The sequence below is a fragment of the Copidosoma floridanum genome, unplaced genomic scaffold (assembly GCF_036245765.1).
Source record: "Copidosoma floridanum isolate Cflo_tuat_1 unplaced genomic scaffold, Cflo_Japanese_pri ptg000020l, whole genome shotgun sequence".
In the NCBI taxonomy this organism is placed as follows: Eukaryota; Metazoa; Arthropoda; class Insecta; order Hymenoptera; family Encyrtidae; genus Copidosoma; species Copidosoma floridanum.
Window position 1 is genome coordinate 17,182,704 of NW_028321897.1, and position 22,566 is coordinate 17,205,269.

The window sequence follows — 22,566 nt, forward strand, 5'->3', positions numbered from 1 at the left end:
GAGCCCGACTCTGCTACAACCCAGTCTACTACGAAGCGAGGACACAGTCGAATTTCGTTACCACCCTCGAACGATCAACTGGTTACCAGAGTTCGTCTCTACTGCCACTTAATCTTCTTCGAGCGTGGCTTATATCCGCGCTGGTTCAACGCCTGTAGCAACTTTCACGTTAAAACAAAAGTAAGTTACTAAATATCATATTTCTAAAGATTCTTTCTTTTAAACAAGTGTTTTCTTTTGCGCAAATACCATTACTCGCCATAGTATTGGTACCCGTGGATCACCGGAAAGTATAAAGTGTTTTTGTTTGCGCGAACGCCGTATTCATACCCATGGATCACCGGGAACTATAAAGTATTTTGTTTGCACGAACGCCATTACTCGCTATAGTATTGGCACCCGTAGATCACCGGGAAGTATAAAGTGTTTTGTTTGCGCAAATGCCATATTAGTACCCGCGGATCACCGGGAAGTATTAAGTGTTTGTTTGCGCGAACGCCATATCAGGACCCGTGGATCACCGGAAATCATAAAGTGTTTTTGATTGCGCAAACGCCGTATTCGTACCCATAGATTACTAGGAATTATAAAGTGTTTTGTTTGCGCGAACGCCATTTTTCGCTATAGTATTGGCACCCATGGATCACCGGGAAGTATAAAGTGTTTTGTTTGCGCGAATGCCATATTAGTACCCGCGGATCACCGGGAAGTATAAAGAGTTTGTTTGCGCGAACGCCGTATTAGGACTCGTGGATCACCGGGAATCATAAAGTGTTTTCATTTGCGCGAACGCCGTATTCATACCCACGGATCACCGGGAATTATAAAGTGTTTTGTTTGTGCGAACGCCATTACTCGCTACAGTATTGGCACCCATAGGTTACCGATAGTAGCAAATTAGCCATGCACAATCCGTTGCTCTCCGCAGTAATAATACCATCAGAATAACAACGAACGATCGGATTAAGGCAAATACCCACCGTAATATTAGTGTGTCAAGGTCAAATTACGTACGATATCCTTACTCGTGACGGTGTTAACAGTTTTTAGATCGTGAACGAGGTATACACCGTTCTTGACAAAAGAAAGCCGCGAACAAGTGCATCGGAATATTGCACAGCAGTCAGTCTTAGTTGCGTGAAAGCAATTATACCCCTTTTTGAGTAACGCGTCGTTAAGCTGAATTACCCTTGTAACCCCGCGTCTCACCTACGCGCCCAGTGTGAATCCCAAGCTATTGAGCGAAAGCTTAGGCTCAAATAATACGTTGCGCCGTCGTAACATAGCGAATCTTATTTGTCTTTTTATCTCACCTCCTTGTAAAGGTCTTTGTCATACAATGTCTATTTAATTCTTCCTAGATATTTAATTGACTTATTAAGGTAAGAATCATGTGTCAATCAATGATAATTATTTGATCTTGAAATGTTTCATATAATTTAGCAATTAAAATGTTTTTGCATAAGGAAAAATAATTTTTATCAACAACCAAGTTATGTCTCATCTGATAATTTAATAAATTTAGAAAAGCCAGAAATAGTTCATTTTACAAGTAGTTTTAGTAATAAAGCTTTGGATTAAAATTTACAATGTAATATAATTTATACTTTCCTTAACTTAACTTACTTCTATAATCGTAGGTTAGCGGCTGCTTGCGTGCATGTAGTCGTAAGATCTTACAAGGTTCACCACAACGATGTTTCTAATCCTACACGAAAGCACTAGTGGCGATGACAATAATGAGGATTCTTTTCTTAACATCGGAACCCAAGTCAACGGTTCTTTCTTTATTGTTTTTTCTTGATTCAGTTTTTAGGCGAGTTTACAGAGGCCTAGTTTGCTCGAGCGTTTCTTACGCAGCTTAGTGGCAAAACTAAGTCTTACATTTGCTTGAAATACACGCTTTGAACACGTAGCTTGATCTCCGAACTGAGTCTTACATCTGCTCAATAGAGGCAACACAACTTACTCTCCAACCTCTATAGTTACTTTGGAGCACTTGATAAAAGAGAAAAGGCGAATATTGTTAAGTACGAGGACTTTTTATACTCTTGCGTTTAAGAAGGACGCGTCAAGTTGGGGATGTGAAGGACCAATCAAAGCTTAGCCTAATTACCCTTGACTGACACAAGCACAGTCGTGGTACAACAGTTTCACAGTAATTGATGGTTAAGTTTGTTGTTAAAGTTAAGACTGCTGATCTGTTGCATTTTACATTAAGTACAAGTTGCTGTCAAAATGGTGTATGATATTTCTTGGGTACATCCGCAGTAAAGAATGGTTGAATTGTTGATGAATAACATTATTTGGTGTATTTTTGCGAATTGTTTTCTAAAATGAGCGTTTTATAAGATTGTTTAAGGTTGCAGGCGTAGTTCAAGCTTTGCGATGGCAGATTGTTTCAAGAGAAGTAAGTTATATGTCAAGCGATTGCAAAAGCAGGTATACTGCTCGATGATTTAAGATTGCTGACCTTGTGATTTATATAATTAAAATAAAAAACTTTGTAATTTAAAGTAATAAACATTAAGTATATAAAATGGGATATCACTTATGACTGCTATAAGATGCAAATGGGTCTTTTTTCCATGAGTATCTAATTCTGCTGTTTTTCTATAACTATTCAATTCAAAGGCTTATTAGGTATGTAAGCAAAAAAATATAAAAAACTATACCATCAGATTTCCATATAATCAGACAATAACAGCGAGATTAGGGTATGTTAATAGTATAATTTTATCTATAATGACAGTACTAATTAGAAATTTAAACTACACATATTTGAATACTAGTAAATAGGGTTACAGACATTAACGTAAGGCTCAGCCAGAAGTAAGTGTACCTTTGTTTGCTGCTGTTTGTGGAGAAATAAATTAGCGTTTTTCATAAAAAAAACGCTACATAACCATAATTAATGAATGCAACTTTAACAAATTAAATTAATAATGATCAAGACGATTAACAAATAAATTTTTGAATATAACATATTACTCTCATAATTATCAATACAATAATACGATAAGTAATTTAACTATTCAACAATCAAGTTATTAAAATTTTTGATTTGTGTTTTCTTAAACAGTGACAGATGCTTTGGTTTCCGTATGGAAAACCTTATATTATACAGAGTATGAGTATAAATTAAAATTTAGTAATAAAGGAGAGCCATGTACACATATAATAACATTTAAATAGCATTACATTGAATGTATCCCAAATGTTTTAGTGGATAAAATTCTTTTTGTCTAAAGCTTTGTTAAAACTATGCATAGAAATATATTACACGTAGCAAGCAAAAGAAAAAAAAAACATAAGAAATCTAAGTGTCGTAAAAAAAATTGATTTTTCTATTATTTGCTTGTCATTTGTCTTAACACTCAGAAGATTATACCTGTAACACATAATTTATTAAGCTAAAGCCAAAAACCTTAGAACTTTGTACTGTACCTTAAGCTTACAAGCCACTATTATCTGACTATCCTTTGACCTACAACCTAAAGGAGCTAATCAACAATGTTTTAATTATTAATACGAAAAAATGCACGTAGTAAGGCTCTTTTTTGTTCATTTGAAACATTACAAATTGTAAAACCAGTATTTTTAATAACATAAAATAGAAGACAAATTTTTATTTTGCAACTCACAAAAAAACAAGACTGTAAAAAATTTACTCATCGTATCAGAGTTTGAGTTTTATCAACACAATCAGAGCAATAGAAGCCACAGAAACTAAAATACATACCTTTTTATCTCTTTTGTTCATATTTAATAACTTTTTACACTAATTCTTCTGGTAGTCGTAGTTGTGACGACATTAATTAATTGATCCATTACTTGCACTTTATTTTAAAACACTTTTTTTTAAACCCTTGTAAAAACTCTACCGGTTACAATAAAAAAACGATGCATATAACGGGAAGAATGAGCATGCACTCCTCCTCCCTTGTCTTGCCACCCATACCACGCTGAAAGTTAGGAGCGTCTCTTTTTAAGTAGTTAGTCTATAAGTCCATTACATATTTTCTTATTAAAGTTTATGAATAACATATACCAATTGTCCGTTAGCTTTTAAGAAGGTTTCTGTTACGCAAGAATGAAAAAAATTGAGAAATCTGAATACATTTAACCAAACTATCTCATTCTTGTGGACACTTAAAACATAGATTTCTCTTGCTCAAACTCTTTGAACCTCTTAATCAACAAAACAGTTAGCTTACAACTTATTAATAGTGCAAGATGTTTTTGTTTATGGTGTGTACACTGTTTGCTTGTGGATGAATTTGGCATAGTACCCCAGAGGACTTCGGAGAGGGGGTTCAACAACAAAAGTACAATCTTTTAAAAATGTAAGTTTTTTATGGAATTTTGAAGTTTCCATCTTATAAAAATATATATTTATCGTTGAACATGAGACATTATATTAGCGCAATACAAAATAATTATAACCAACTGTTTTCATTTCCCAAATTAAGGATTCATAACGGAAAAATATCTTTTCTAATTATTTTCTTACACGATTGTATAGAAATAAGAATAAAAATTACATATAATGATAACCTTGAAATAGTGGCAGTTGCTATTAAAATCAATTCAAAGAAAAGAAAAAAGTGATCTCCTAATTACTAAATCAAGACTACTAGTATTTTTCTTCCGACGCGCAAAAAACTTTGGATGCCTTTTATTAATTCTTTATCAACATTAATAATTAAGTCAATTTTTAAAGCACGTATCTAATAAACTCAATAAAAAATTAAAATTATAAGTTACCTGCACGTGAAGACATCTTAGAGATGCCAATCCCTTTAGTAACTAAGAAAAAAGAGGTCTTACACTCTGTAGAGACTGGCTTCCATTCGGTGTGTTAAAAAGAGCCATAATATATTCTAATAGGTAAAGAACGATTGCATTGAGTATAAAAGGAGAACATGGGGCATGAATGAGCAAATAATCCTTTAACCAAAGAAAACAGAGAGACTATGATAGGCTGAGCTGAGAACAAAAATGCAGAACAAAAAAAGTGCATTTTGTTTTTTCTTTTTTGTTTCTTTAATCTTACTAAATACATTTCAAAATTAACAGTGTAATAAACATATCCGTTATTGTTTAACCAAAAAGTCAAAGTTTGACAGATTGCCATGTCAGTAACGTCCGTATTGGCAGGTTTTATGGACACATTCGACAGTATTATGACCATTATTTTTAGAATAAATGTTAAAGAATGCTATTTTACTTCAGCTTCTTGGCTTGCTAAACGCACCCATTCACCCATACATACACCAAGCCTGTATGAGGAAGCCTTTGTGAACCACACACATCTTTATTCCTTGAGCTCAAAAGTGGCATTTAAATCATATTTTTTTTATTCTTTTTTAACGCAAAACTGAGTATTTTATATGTATTCAAAAGCATGTAATGCAGAGTGTAATATTTTTAGCTTAAGATGTGTCAGTGGTTCTACAAGGGACGAGCTTATATAGCACTGGAGTGACGTGCGTTAGATATAAATAGACATCTAAGCTGGTAGTAATATAACGCACACAAAAGACAGTACTTTTTTTCAGGTGATACTAATTTTTGCCGATACGGTATGGTTTTTGATAAATCTAATACATGGCTATAAAAAAAATCATGATGTCATATATTACTCAATGAAATTCGAACTTTGCTGAATACTATGACATTTATATTTTATACGACCTTGAATTATTTCCATGATTAATAGTTTGACAATAATAATGTTTTACATCATCTAATTGAACTTTGACTATGCTTAATGCTGTTACATTTGTTTTACATTAGTTCTATAGTGCATTGTTTCTTTGAGATTACGGTGGTGACGAGCTATCAAGTATCCTTTTTATTATAGTGCAAAGTTTTTGAACTAAATACTTTAGGGCATACGTATACAGTTAATTTATACAGGGTTATATAAACTATAAAACAACTTTTTCAAATATTGAGGCAGATTCTTATGTAAACAAGAAGGGATCGCTTACTCATCCACAGGTCCGAAATTTGAGCATGGATTGTTTCTACTAAAGGGTAAGACGAACTGTAAATGTACATAACAAAAAATTTAATGAATGCATTGACAACTACAATCGCTTTATATTAACAGAGTTTTTATGCCAATCTAGGTAAGCAAAAAATAACCGGGACCTTCAACAGAGAACGAAGTAAATGAGAAATATATCGAAAACTTGATTGTTAGGACAAATATTAAGCAACAGCACTCTATGTAAATAAAGAATGTAGGATAACAGATGTAAGCACAAGTTTTTCAAAAAGCAGTTGTTACAAAAACTTTAGGAACTATTTTCTTTTAATTTGATTTAATAACCGTTAATCGAAAAAAATTAAATAAATTTCTACTTTCAGTGTATCTATCTGACTTTTTGATCAGAATTGCACATGATTTGGATAAAAAAAATTATTATATGGTTATCATCTTTCTAAGAACCACTTTTGTATCTCTTACTTGTTTGTTTCCAAAAAATTGTATGGCAACAAAGATCCCTACTTCTACAAGAAGTAGACTTTTTCTGAACGTGCCATTGAGTTGTAATAATAACAAATATTGGATAACAAAACAAAGTATGGACTACTGCTTGGTTTTACTGTACAATACAAAAAAAATAGAGCATATTTGCAATCCACAATAAAATGAAGTTGAAGGTTGTATCTTGCTCTTTTTATGAGAATTTACATCATTTTTAAATATGTACCAAACTGTAAATAATATAATAAACGTATCAAACGTACGCTTCTGGACATTTCCTAGAATATGCGATTTTTAGTGCAAGGTCTATAACTTCTGAATTTGCATACTACTGTCAATTTGTTAACAGTAGCATCTTGTGTATAAAAGTAATTTTTTTAACCTTAAGCGCGGTTAATATTTTAAATTGCAAGGTAAAAGAAGTACTTTATTTCTCGATCTTATGACTATGGAATCTTATGAATATTAAATCTTATGACTATGAAAGTGCCAATATGCATTATAAGAACGTTTTTATAAATAACTTTACATAAATAATTACCTGACGTTTTTGCAGTAAATGTTATTGCTGTATCCCAGTCATCCATAAGACCAAGTGAGATCCTATCTACGTTTTCCAAAGATTTTTCAGTGCAGCAAAATGAATCTAAAATAGAAAAAGAGTCTTCATAATAAGAAAACGTTATCATAATTGAAAATTATCGACATTTTGCTGTAAAAAGAACATTGGATTGAATGTTAGTAATAATAAGAAATGCAAAATATACTTTTTCCTGGCACAACGTCAAAGTTCACGAACATTAATTTTTATTGTATTTCTTAAAACTTGTACTTAAAACATGTTCCCCTATTACTATGTTTTAAAGAAACAAAGAACACCATTTTAAAAAGCCTGTTAACAAATGACATGTACCACCCTATGCAGTGCAGTGGGTGGGTAACAAGAACAACAAATAAAGTGGCAAAAAACTTTTCTTTTATAAGCTATGAGCTGATACAATTGTTCTAGAAAGAAAATTTTGTTTTATTAAAAATATAGTAATATTGTTACTGGTTAGTAATGAGATTTTTTTTCTAGCACTAGTTTAACAGAAAACAATAGATAGAAAGTACAAACACACAGAAAGACAGATAAGACAGAAAATTGTATAAAAATAAGTAAAAAAAAAAACATGCACACAACTTAAATTATATTACAAAAATAATAATTTAACAATAAAAATGGTCAACAAAGACGATCATCCAGCTGATGCTGGTAGCACCGTTGCTGAATCGCTGATGAAGCCTCTTGAAGCCAATTTCTCGTTTTAACATGCAATCAAACTCATTTCTATACATTAAAAAAATAATATTCCACTCAAGAACTATATTCAAGATGTCAGAAAAAAAAGTTGGGTCAGGGATGATGAAAAAACTGTGTACAAGGGAGCAGTATCGCAAAATCTGAAAGGTGCTGCACGTATACGCGTAAGTGGCCAAGACTTAAAAGATCTCAAGTCACTCATAATACATTTGAAAAAAAGGTATTAAATAGGAAAGACCGCTGCTCATTATCAAACTCTGCTGCATTAACAGCGTTAACAACAAGGCCAATCAGTTAGCAAATATTATTATTCTGCAAACATAATTCAAAGCGGTGCTAAAAAGGCTTTAATGGAACATATGAGAAATGCATACAATAAGCAGATAATAATGCAAATAAAAGACAACCAATAAAATCTAAAGTCTAATTATCAAAGATAAAATTTTCAGAATTAATAACAGCCAGGAGACAATTATTTACCGCATCATTTCAACTTGCAAGTAACTTATCCCCAACATCGTACCATGGTGAGCCCCAAGCATTTTAAACACAACAAAACACTTAGTACTACGATTCAGGTGATGAATATTGCAACAGAATTGAAGCTGTCGATATTGGCACAAATTAGGGACTTGTCGTAGATGAGAAGCATGCAACCATAAGGTTTTCCGTTACAAAGAAAAAAATTGTTTTATTGTACTTTTGATTGATAATGGTGCCAATACAAACCTGATTAAACGGAATTAGTGGTACCCATGCGTAGGGGCTAGTCAAATTATAAATTTAACCAGAGTTATACTCCACCTAAATTTGACAAAAAACACAACATCCATTAATAAACAAAGAAAACCTAAAACTTTTTATTTAATCTCTAATGATGTCCCCATCAAATATGATGGTATAATAAGTTAAAATTTTTGTAAAGAACAATGAGCCACATTGTGATATTTAAATAATGCTACACTATTAAGATATGACGTAATAAGCCCTATTTTTCTTAACTCTTAAAAAAATAGAGCAATTGGAAACATATGAAAAAAAAACAGAAAGTCATAAAACTAAAGAAACAAGCACAGAAAAATGAGATTACAGCTTTTACCCTTAAAAGAAACGAAGAAACAGAATGTCCTAGGGGTTAAATTAATTAACAAATATCTTATGACGAATACATCGTAGGCCAGCTTAAAAAGTCAATCAAATATACTTAAAGACGAAGAATTTAAAAACATAAGAGCTGAATTGTATTTTTAAGATAAATACAACAGACTAACTTAATGACAGAGAAGTGATAATTTTACAAGCCCCACTGATAATAAAACTGATGGAACTGGCAGGTACAGCGGAAATAATAAGTTCAACGACCAAGATACACGCAAAACCCATGCTATATTACCTTAATAATACACACAAAAACACTTTTAGATTTACTTAATATATGATTAGGGCTTGAACACGTCAAATAATAAGAACTGATTTATTAATTATCAATTTAACTGGAGGATACTTACCAGAAGTCAACGTAGGTCAGAATAAAGTGTATTTAGAAAATGAAATATTAAGAAGTCTGAACTATCAATGCAATATTATGGCAATAAGCATCAATACGCACGATATTACGAATAAGGTACATCCAAGAGAATTCTACCCATTGAATACATTCCACCTAAATCTTACCTTGATACTAGTAGTGATTATTATGAATATGTTATCAAAAACAAACAAGACAGAATAAGACACCTTAAAGGACTCGTGCGTACTGGTCATTTGAGCCTGGAAGATCATGATTGAACTTATTGACTGATCTCCGAGTTTCCAAAAATCTTTTTGTTACCAGGAGACACTTTACCCTGTACTAATCTTGTTGCACATAGAGTTTCGACAAAATATAGTATCTCTATTAACACTTGATAATATCGTCACCCAACGGTACAAATAAAAGTTTTAGAAGACCATGTAGCAAAAAAACTTAACGATGGTAAAATTAAGTATCGTCATCACCATATCATTAATTTCTTTGGATTGTTTCAAAAAATCTTCAAAAAACAGCCATGGAAATTCAAAATAAAAATTAAAAATCAACTTCCAAGAACTTAATAAAATACCATTGGTACGACCTATTTATTGCCTCATATCGCACACATTATGGACCAGCTGAGAGGATCCATTTACTTTTTATTCTTTTGATTTAGCAAGTGGATTTCAACAAATTCCTATAGCTGATCACGATAACTGTAAGACAGCATTTACAACACTTAATGCATATTACTAATACAGATGCATGCCCGAAGGCTTGAAAAAGACGACTGCTACATTCCAGTTACTAACGGATATCGTATGAACAGATTTATGAAATGTTTCAATGTTAGTGTTTCTTAATGATATTGTTATTTACGCAAAAAAAGCTAGTAAACCATGATCATGGAGCTACTTTTTGACCAGATAAGACATGAGAATATACTTCTTCAACCAAATAAAGTTAAACTTTTGCGAAAAGAAGTAAAATTTATTTAACTAGATACTAAGGAGATACGGACTCATAAAATATTTTTGTAACTAAAAACTATACGAAATATAAAATAGTTTTTAGGACGATCAGGATAATATAGACGTTTTATTTGAAATTTTGTGAAAATAGCTCAGCCATAATCTTATTTGTTAAAAAAAAAATTTTTTACTGAATAAAGTGCACAAAAAAAGTATTTAAGTACTAAGAGAACACCTATGTTAAAAGCCTATTCTACAATTTTCCGATTTTAGTAAATCATTCAAGTTAACATAAGATGCATCTGACTACCTTATTAAAGTAGTATTTAGTCAAAAAAAAGATGGGATTGACCTTCTGCCAACTATCTTTTAAGAACTTTATATATAGCTGAAATTACTTATTTCACATTTAAAATGGGATGCTTATCTGCCCTATGCACAATGCATAATTTTCGTTCCTATTATTAAGGAAGTAAGTTCGTTTGTGAAGCTAGTCATGAGCCATTAAACTAAGTGGATTTAAAAAAATACTAAGTGCAGTATTTAATGCTATGAATGTTTAAATTTACTGATTATGAATATACTTTTAAATACAAGCCGGGAAAACTTAATACTTATGCTTATGCATTATCAAGAAATCCAGTAGGACCATTCTTGCATGCGGAGAACAATATAAATACTAGATCACTATTATTTAGAATTATGATGATGGGTTGGAAAAAAAAGGAAAAAAGGCAAACAGAATAATGAAGTCTATTGTTACTTCTCAAATGAGTCATTGCTAAAAACCTTGAAGATGACGGTGAAAGTTACAGAACCAAAAAGCATAAGCAAATCAGAAGCAAATGTCCCTTAGTTGGCCAGGGGCCCGTGATGACCCTTTGGTTAAAAAATAAGTAAACAACAGCCAAGGTTATATCAAAGTGTGATTGCTTAAAGGACTTAAACAAAAACATTTCCATAACCACAGACATTATCTGCATCTTGATCGAGTATATTAAGAAATGTCACTTAAAATTCATCAAAAGATTCCCGCTCATTAGAAGTTAATTTTTTTAATGAGTAACCTTAACATTACGCACTAGTTATACAAATGCAAAAATCACCGGAATACAATCTTATGGATCTAAAAATAATGAAATGCCACAATTAACAGTCAGAGATATAATAAGGCTTGGTGAGTCATCAAGGAAAAGTAAGTTTTTTTAAGAAGGCTCGAGTGATACTGAAGAATCGGCCGAAAAAGATACACAATCACGAGTATACGACTTGAGAGAAGGTAGATTATTGTAAGAATTGACTGAGACAGAAGTACACTTGAATACAGATACTAACTTACACGAAGACGCAACAACTACTAAGATCTTTAGTACATTTATTTAATTTATAAAAGCTTTAAACAATGACATTTTTGAAAACCAACTTAAAACTATGACAAGTAATATTGATGAGGTTTTTCATCAAGGAATACAATAACTAACAAAAAAATTGAACCAAAGTATTCAAGAATATTCAGACAAGCCTAACAACGATAATAAACCTTAGCAAGCTGATATGAATACTTTACTTGTAACTAGACTTTCTGAGAGAGATGAGCTGGGTCCCAAAATTAAAGACATAATGATCAAAGTAGACACCTATGACCCCGATGATTTTCGTGATTCTGTATGAGATAAAAGAATTGCAGATATGTAATGTTGTACAGCAGAATTTTGACTCTTATTTGATGAGTATGTCGTTTTAAAGAAATTACTAAATACCCTTTATACTTAGAAAAATACATCCTTTAATTCTAGTGCAGATATAAACACGAGTACCTCTATTATTGCAAAAACAGATGATCCAAAGCACTGGAGTTGGAACAAATAACAGAGTAAATTCTGGATAACTTGAATGAAAACAGCAATAATAAAACAAACTGCAATGCAAAAATACATCATCGATTTTAAGTGTTGCTCCTGATTTTATGCCACTATCGAACTTATACCATTTTTTACCAATTAATTAATACAAACAATAGTACAGGAATATGTACGTAAGTCTTAGTGACAGTAGCACTAGTACTGACACTATAAGATCGTAAATATAGTTTAGAAAATAACTAACCTAATTACTACCTGATATTGACTTACTTACAAGAGACACAATATAGCTCATCTTATTAGCAAAGACTGTCAACCAGTTACATATGTCTCAAGACTATTAAGATCAATAGGTGCACTGGACCTTAGTTATTCAAAAATTAAAAAAAGTAGTAGCTGGCCAAATATTAGCAACACTTTATGAAGGACGTGAAAAATTGTCAACCCTTATCAGTGAAGACCTGGATTAAAAGCAGAAATGTTATTTGTAACTTTTGATCAAATACCTACACAAATTACTGTCTGTTATAAAAAAGTTAAGTTTGCAACAATTTAAAACCGTAATAAAATAATACAAACATGACAGTTCTTTTGGAGGACATATTCAAATAAATCAAACTTGTTGGAAAATGAGAGAACGACTTTAGTGGCTAGGCATGAGAAATCATATTCTGGGTGACGTCTGACAATGCAGTCAATGTAAAGAGAAAAAGATTGAGCAGATGGAAACAAGATTTGATAAAGTTACTATAGATACCATCGGATTACTAGAGTAAGGTCATGATGCCGTAGCTGACTAGATCAGAACTCAATCTAAAACTTATGATAGCTAGAACAATATGCCCAAATTTTTTGCTTATACGTATTATTTTAGTAAACATGCAGCAATAAATTTAAAACCCTGTAAACTCTGTAAACAAGTATTAAGAAAAGTATAAAATTAACCTTTTATAATACCTAAACATAAAAGGTTATAAGTCCATACATTACATTTACAAGATCTTATTAAGTAATTTAAAGAAATGCTCATGGTGACAGAAAATCAACAAATAAGAATGTCGTTACAAGTAAAAATAAGATACTATAACATATTAAAACCTCTAAATGTTACACCAGGAGATCACATTAAGGTGAAGAAGGAATTATGATTCTATAAACTTTATTGCTCCTATAATAAATCTCTAAAAGTCAGAACAGTTTTAGAAAGGAATAGTGTATTTCCTGAAGTGAAAGGATAATGAAACCATACGGAAACCCAGAGAATAATTAATACTAGTTTTTTGATAATAATATTCTAAAAAAATCATACTCTTCATGTCTTCTAGAGAAACAACAACAAGAAGCATTAAATTGTCTAATAGTGGTTGCAGGTTGTGCAGGTTTTAACCATGCAAATCATGGAAAATATAACATAGAACCACTGGAAATGAACCCTGGATTACACTATGAACGACTTGGTATCACAAAAATTTAAGAAGCTGACCTTAGGATAGTGATGTGGCCTTATATTGAAAAATTCATATTTGAACAAACACCTACTCAAAAATTTAGAGAACCTTTGATACTGCATCACACCGTTTGGTTTTTCTAATTGTATTTACAATATAGAAATAAACCATTTCTATATAAAGATAGTGTGACTAAAAAATCTTAAAGCAGCACTATTGAACATAATAAATACTGTGTAACCATTAAGCAAAGCCCAAAAAATACGAAGCAACTGAAGTTTATGTCGACATTGGAGAGAATTGAAAAATTGCTACATCAACTAAATTTAGACCTGCTATTAAGACATGGAGCTTGTTACACCTTCGTTGTATGGCCCCGAAAGTTAAAAATATACTTACAAATCAATAATTATTTGATACTAGTTTTCTTTCGAGCTGAACGATTCACAAAAGTTTTCCTCACTCACATCACCAAAGAGTGACAATGATGTACAAAACATCAATTCAAAAAGACTTATGTCTTTTTTCCTAGCATATAAAAAAAAAAAAAAAAAAAAAGGAAAGAGAATTCTTGAACCATTTCTCTAAATTTAGTACTCAAAAATATTGTTATACCAGTAAAGATCAGTGGGAAAGATTATTCAATGGATATGTTAAAAACATAGATCCTGAAAGAGCTTTTCTAGCGTTGCAGAACGATGAACTCAAGGATCGCACGAGATACGCCAAATGAATTGACAGGAGTATAATATATAAAATGAGCAAAAAAGTGACTCATCCCGTATGTTAGTAAGTTAAGTAAACGACATATTAAAGACATGTTATTACATGCAGAAGACAACAGTGTACACGAAATTCAGAAACAAAGTCAACCTTTATCAAAATCATCGATTTACGAGTTAAAATCAACAGTGGAAAAAAATAAACCAAATAATTCAACCATGCCATTTAAGGAGCTCCATTATAAAAAAAAATACATCGATTCATTTAAAGATTTCAGTTCTACGCTGTGTAAGACCAACAAGCTAATTCGAACTTAGTTAATAATCATAGTGTGAGTTTTTTTTCTTCATTGCACTTTATTGTCTAGTTTGATTTTTAAGACTTATGATAAAAAACGTAAAATTTTATGTTTTGCTCATTAAAAAAAAAAAAATGGTTGTTTTGCGATAAAAACGCATAATGTATTGTATTACAGTTGCATGTTGCTTTATATTAAAATTTGGTTTTTTTGTTTCCAATATTGAGCTGTAGCATGTATGAGTACTTTTTTTTATTATATTGTATTGTATTGTCAATTCGTAAATGTTTTGACATAGCATTATAAGCAATAATTGTATCTATCAATGTTTTCCCTGACCAACATCCAACTAGTCCGTAAGCATAATCTTATTTTCATATTTACATTCAACACACAACCTTTGAATTATCACACTTATCAACAGCACAACGTATACAACAACAACATTTATACATGTACATCTATCAATCAATAATCGTCATTACACCCATTATTTACAAAATTCACGTTATTTACAAAATAACATTGATAATGGGTAAACAAAGCCCAAACATTGGCAAAGCAATGGCTAATAGACTCCAGTTTAATAAACTAATGCAGTGAAATTATAGTTGACTTATGCTAAAAGAGATACTCTAGTGTTCCGAAATAATGCAGTCTATAAAACAGGAACCCTATGCTATGAGTTATTTGAGTTATAGGCTTGTGTTTCGTTTACTAACGGAGGCATAAGTTGTGGCTAACAGTTTAAGCGCATAACCAACGCTATAGGTACTATATGATTTACTACCTTGTTTATTGGATATAATGAGAAATCAGGCAACATCACCAACGTTTCTGATAAATAATAAATTAATCAGAATTCATAAAATTTTTGAGAATGAACGTCGGAAGCACATAGTCACTAAGATTCAGTCGATAAACATAAAATAAAGGAATCCTTAAACAATTTTTGTCTGATGCTACCTGAAAGGAATAGCTATGCATTACACCATACACCAGGTTCAGTGCTGAACACTACTATCTACGAAAAGCAACGGTTGAGGCAGCAACACTAAATGCAGCACTGACTAATAAAATAGAAGCGTCAAATAAATTATCAGCACAAAAAAAACAAATGCCACATAATGTCAGAACTCCAGTGCTTCGTAAAATTATAAAATTGCCTACGCCAGTGAAAATTCCTACAAAAGATTATGAAGAAGGAACTACTCCAATACTTTGATATGTGAGAGTGAGTCGTACCGGGACTACAATAAGCGTCTGTATGAGAACCCCATATAACCAATTGTATTACAGAATTTTCTTAACGTAATAGAGAATATATTTTTTCTAACTAAGTGACAAACATGGAAAAACGTTCTCCTCACTTATATAACATATGAAACGTCTAAATGGGCAGAAGACTTGCACCACACAACAGCATATTGTAAAACCCAGCAGCCAAAGAATGTAAAAGTTCAAAATACAGAGAACAAATAGGCAGCCAATAATGACGATGCTTCTAAAGACCGTGATCCACTTTGGCGGAACGTAGTATCTAATTTGCCACTCATAATCAATCTGGATATGACTTGTTAATGACTTTTGGCACTCTAAGCAATCTAAACTACTACCCACTTGTTGCTATATGCAATGATGAACATCAATTGTATTTAAGTTTTGCTACTTATTGTAACAGAGAACTGACAGAAAGATTCTTTAGAGGAATGAAAATGTATGGGTCAAACTTTTTATACAGGGATAGTTAAAAAAGCCGTGACACAAAATTGTATCGCAATATAGCGTGGACATTTTTGAAACAAAAGTAACCTTAAAATGCATAGTCTTTTGCGCACAACACAGACGAAATTTTAAAATACTGGCACATCATGCCAAAAATGTAAGCCTAGTCAAATACGACTAATACAATTAGCTTTGCCTGAAAACAGGTGTCACAGCAAACCTTAAAACACTTAACATATTAATCATTAACAAGAAAAGCCCAACGACCAAGCAAAAAAGGAAATACATTAAGAGTCACAAATCATACGGAGTCCTATTATCCTTCCGAAAGACGCATTCCCAAATAACTGTTATTATTCTCTAAAATAATTATTACTAATTTAAGTGTATTATAATACTTTATTTATTAAAAAAAAAAAAAAAATGCAGAATAAAGAAAATAGACATCTAAATTGTTATACGTCTTTTTTTCTAGCTTCCATGTATATTTAAATATATTGCCAATAGAGGTTAACAATAATGTTAAGAATTTCAGAAGGTGAAAACTAAAAACTTTTTCTTAATTTTTAATTAAGTATTTATTTTACCATGGTTAGCTTTACTAATTAGTTTGTTGTAATATATATATATATATATATATATATATATATATATATATATATATATATATATACTTACCGAGGAAGGTGATTATTTTGAAAAGTGTAGGCTGTTAAGAGATGATTTATGTAAAGTTAAAAGTTTTTATTTTATTCTACTTTACATGATATTTGTTTTCTGAATGATAAAAGTTCAAGACTCTTAAAAGCGTCATATATAACAAAAGTCATCATCTAAGAAATCCGACCGTAAGCTTTATAGTTATTGGAAGTGTCAAGGGATAACCAAAGCGTTATTCTTTATTGTTATAATTAATTTAAAAAACTAGTTATAACAAATAGTGCAAAAATTCTTATAAGCTAATACTACGTAAAACTAATAATTCAAAAAGAAGTGGTGCTGAAGGATCATATAGAATATAACCAGCTAAAAAAAGGTACGTTGACATTCATTTTACAAATCCTAACACTATAATTTTTTTTCATTGAACAAATTAAGTGTGGGACAGTCTGCTGGCCCCGTGACCCGTCAGAGTTTGTAAGACCCAAATCCACGAAAATCTAGTTTTTACCGTATGATAAAGTTAATAATTACGATAATTTAACATGTATCATACTCAAGTATTTCTGCATCACACTGCTAAAGCCCATTAATTACCAATAACATTGGAAATGATGTTGAAAAAAAATCAAGGATGTCGCATGTTAGCAGCCATAGCAGCTTAGCACTCCCATCTGTACTCTTTTTTTTTGACTAGGGGACTGAACGGTTATAGTGCACATGTGTCAAAACACGGCCTACAGCTAGCATTTTAGTTTTTATAAGTTGTTTAACATTATTCTTTTTTAGTTATAAGCGTAGTTTTTAACTAATTATGCTTAATAAATCAATCTTCACTAAGAATATCTTTATTTTATTACAGGAAAAAAGCTCATCCTCTAAAATGAAGATTTTTATTACTTTTATGCAGTGGGCACTTAAAAGTAGAGTTAAAATTTCATTCAATTTTTTTCCTTAAAGATAATTCATAACAATTGAATAAAGACCTCGATACTTTCACTTGCATGTAAATATATCTTTTCTGTTTAAAACGAAATTTTGTGTTATATCGAGCACCTTGAAGATTTAAATAATATAGAACTTTTCTCTTTATTTAGAACTCATTTCCCGAAGATAGTTCAGAGCTCAGAGCTCTTTGTAGCTTAGCTCGTTACATTGTTAAAAAACATTATGGACATTTCTTAGAGTGTCATACTGAGTAACATGGGTCATAGCTACTAGCATTTCGTGTTGAATCAGGAAATAAATGAATTAATAAACTAATTACCCATGATAACAAGAAAGAAGAAATTGTTGTAACAGTTGTAACAATAATACTGACACAAAATTACATGAGAATGATTAATTAGACTGTCACAACCTTACCAAGAGAGGCAATATGAAAAAAGTGAGACTAACAGAAGTTCAAAAAAAGAATCAGTCGTGAAAGGTGTACTTACTCCAGGTTGAAACAAAGTTCTATTAGCTTTTTTACATACATTTGCTACACACACTTATAACGTATAAAATAAAATATCAAGTTATGAAAATAAAAAATAAATTATAAAATATACTTATCATGTATAGAATAAATAACAAATTACTTACAGGACCATTTAAAAATAAATCAGATATTTTAGTATGAATTTGGTTCACGTACAGTAAAAAATATTGTTCGGTGTTCGCCCACTTCCTCCAAAATCAGGAAAGAAGAAATACGTAAATTGTGACTGTTTTAACACAACAGCAAAACTATTCTTATCAACCGACATATAACTTTGTAATAACATTTTAAAGTTTTACTGTAAAACTAATAAAAAACTAATGAATACTTTTCAATTTTTTAAGTAACATTTTATTGAACAAGTTTACATTTATATTTTCTCATAATTACTTTAAAATTGACATAGAAGTATAATTTTTTACGGTGATCGAAGGATTTTGGTTAAAAAAAGTTGTTCTTCGTCCTTTGTTACCATAAGTGTGTTATATCAATATATAATGAATCGTTCAAAACGTTTATTTTGTAAGAAACTTGATGACAAAAAAGTTAACGGTCGTCAAATTTTTCTACTAGTTACGTAAGTGGAAATAAAGCTAAAAAATTTAACAACGAACAATTAATTGTTAAATTAATAAATAAAATCAACTTTGAATTTTGACAAAACAGTTTTTTCCATTTTCCTAAAAAAATTCAATTGGGAAATAATCAATTGTTTCTCTACTGAAAAACATAAGATTGTATCTTTTATTTTGTTTTCGGGTGATAAGCTTAACAGCCACTCTTACAGCCAGTGCAAATCTGTACAATAGCGCGAGGTGTGGGAAGTAGGAAAAGACTAATGAGTCAAGCTGGACGTATACATATACTTTTAGAGGCCGCTGTAAATGTGTAGGTAGTCCTAACAATACGGAGCGTGGCGAGTAGGAGCTACTGGCCAAGTACAAGTGAAAGAGGCCGAATAAAAGAGAGCCGTCGGGTCCTTTGGTGCGTGCGCATAAAGATAGATAGAACTGCCTGCGGCTATGTATATAGCATTACACATAGCTGTATTACTGTAGTGGGGTCAGAAAAAAGTCTTGGTACACTTTTTGCGGTCTGTCCTTTATAAGTTCAAAACTTATAACATGAGAAAAAGAAGCTTCGTTCCTTAGAAATTAAGCAAAATAAAGATAATTTTGTTTGTAAGAAGATCTATTTGTAACTTTGTAGCTGACTAATATATAACTTTGATAGTGATTTAACACAGTTACAGTTTCTTTGGCAGATCATAGTAAGATTTTAATAGAAATTCTGCAAGTTTTTTCTTAAAGGACAGTTCGTTAAACTTTTTTTGAATTTCCTTCGTTTAGCTTCTCCACACTCTCACCACGCAGATTTCAAGAGAGTCCACCTACGCACCAGCCCCCACATGAGAAGGTCAAGGTCAAGTAGTGACGATCTTTTTGAACCCACCTTATGCACAAATTCTAGAAGATTGCAAATACGACGATTCATTAAAATTACCTACGTAATTTCTAAAAACCAACCCTACGTTAGAAACCAGACAGAAGGGACAACAAATTGATACTCATGTAACGCAAAATTTAAAATAAAATTATTTAATATGAAAATTAAAAAACAGGCACTAGTTGTTGCCGAAGTTGATATCAGTTACAAAAAAAAAATCTTAATGTATCCAATAAATACTACATTTGTAACGAGATAGTTTTGTAAAACAACTGAGTCAGATCCAAATGCTGGCCACAGCCAGTATATCGACATGTGTGCACTGCAACTGGTCAGCCACCCAGTTGCAAGAGAGAGGTACAGATAAGAGCACTAAGCTACCTTATCTGTTAAAATGAGACTTTCTTTATTTTTTTGATTTTTTTTTAATGAAATTGATGAAATTTATCAGCAGTGTGATGCTGAAATAAATGGAGATAAAGTACAATTTTATTGCAATGAACAATTTAAATTATTAGTCTGTGATTGTAAAAAACATAAATTTCTTGTATCTTGGCTTGAGAATAAGCTATAGCATATTTTTTTTTCAATTCCTGTTTTTGTACGAGAAATCAAACGATGCAAAACATCAAAATTCACAAAAAACATTTTTTTTTATTATCATTATTACTATAATGTCACTACAATTATAACTAAAATCATAACTAGTCAAAATACCTTCTTAATCAGAAATGGAAAATTTGTATAAGAAAAAGACTCTTAAAAATCTATAATTGTATAATTGGACACAAAAAAATATTCGAAAGGCATATGTTAATAGTGTGATAGTAACAAATGAACTATCAATTAGTATATATTTAATAATATATAGGAAAGCCACCTTGCTAAAACATACCTTTCGATAAGTAAAAAAAGTAACTTAAGAAAAAAATTAGTAAATAAATATTGTCTAGTTGTAAGGTTTTTTTTGGCACAAAGTGTAACTGCCGCTTTACGCCCTCGGGTCACACTTTACGTCCTTGTTATTACTTTGGGCTCACGGGCAGAACAGTTTTTTGTACCCTCTGAGGCTAAATTAAGTTACTGGGCGTGAAGTATTCCTACGGTTGCAGAATTGCACCTTGCGCTATCAGTAAGAAGAAAATCATACGAAACTTGGGCACCAATATACAACAACCACACCATCGTGTCGTATAGTGTGGAGGGAAAAATGTGCGAAGCACTTTAACAAGTGAATAGGATGAAAATGTAGTAACATGCAAAATCCACTTTTATTGCACATTTTCTCAAAGTCACCTAACTAAACTCCTCGATTCACACTTGTGTATACTAAGTCTATAAAAGTATAACTTTAGAAAATTATAATATATTATAAACTCAATAAAACTTAAAAAAGGTGTATTTTTCCGTTATGCAAGACAATAAAGAGTTTTTTGATTTAAATTTCCTTAATTATGGCAAAGGAGCAAGAAGACAGTAGTTTTATTATCGAATAAAGAGTTTGGCTTGTGAGTACAGTGTATATATATTATTAGGAATTATCACGTGAGAGCCTTTCTCTGTGGCTCAGGAATAGAGGAGGTACGAAGCAGGTTATTACATAGGTGGGCACTACCAAGGGAAGTGGGGATTCCCTTTGGGCAGATGGAAATTTAAAAAACAGCTCGCTACTATAGTGTCCTCGATATCAATTGCTTTTGGCAGTGCAAGACTTGACTTAAGCTCGAGCCGTTAGATAAGACCACATATCTACCTGTATCATACAGCATGATATGTAACGGTGGCATTTCCCGAGAACCGCGTGTAAAGCGATTTTTTCTGACGCAAACCCCGTTGGAATTAATTTTTTAGGGTGAATAGCTTTTAAATAAAAGCCGATTAAAAATACGTTCCAAACTACCCCTCAATGGGGTTGGAAGGGTAGCACCCCCGCATCAACTCGTGATGTTGCCACATTGTCATTGGAGCTTAGTCAGTAAGCAGTTAGAACTATATCCATGTGCGCACGCAAGAGCGTCAGCTACTGCTGGTAACTTAAAGGTTGGATGTAAAAAGATAAACATTGTCTGCTCCTTATGTTGTCAGCTGTTTGTCCACGCGCTTACTGTCTGTCTCACTCTCATACTGGACAAAAACCTCTTTGAATTTTTATACTTATAAGTAATGTTACCTCAAATTAAAGAAAAAGACCATATCAGTCGAGATTTTTCCGCTCTACACGATAGTATTGTTGCAAAAATAGTCGACCTCTCGGTCAAAAATATTGTCGTTAGGTATGTCTTGCTTGCGTTCCTGGGTATGCTATCTGTACACGATTTAGAACGAGTCCTTTCATGAATTGCAATAATCAAAGTATATTGAAGTTGATATTGCTCATAAAAATCAATTATTTATCATCCAAATTTACGTGCTTTAAAATAATACGTTTTATAATGCTTCAAATACTATCTTATCATTTCATTAAAATTTATAGAGCATCTATTCGAAAAAATTATAAACTTTTCAGTGTATTAAATAATAATTTGAAAATTTCACAGTAATAAAATGTTTGGTTGATGTACATCTTCATTTAGTTAAAACCTAACCATCAATATAAATCGACACTGTGAGAATGAAAAATAGTTTACAACATACA

General features: G+C 31.6%; 1 protein-coding gene across 1 annotated transcript in view; it reads right to left on the reverse strand.

Annotated features, from left to right (window-relative positions):
• Nhe2 (Na[+]/H[+] hydrogen exchanger 2) overlaps positions 1-22,566 on the reverse strand; it is a 1,770,486-nt gene that overhangs the window by 336,021 nt on the left and 1,411,899 nt on the right. Inside the window, exon 18 of the mRNA XM_089593690.1 lies at positions 7,041-7,082. Within this exon, the coding sequence (XP_089449816.1) occupies positions 7,041-7,082 (42 nt within the window). The remainder of the gene's footprint in view (positions 1-7,040; positions 7,083-22,566) is intronic.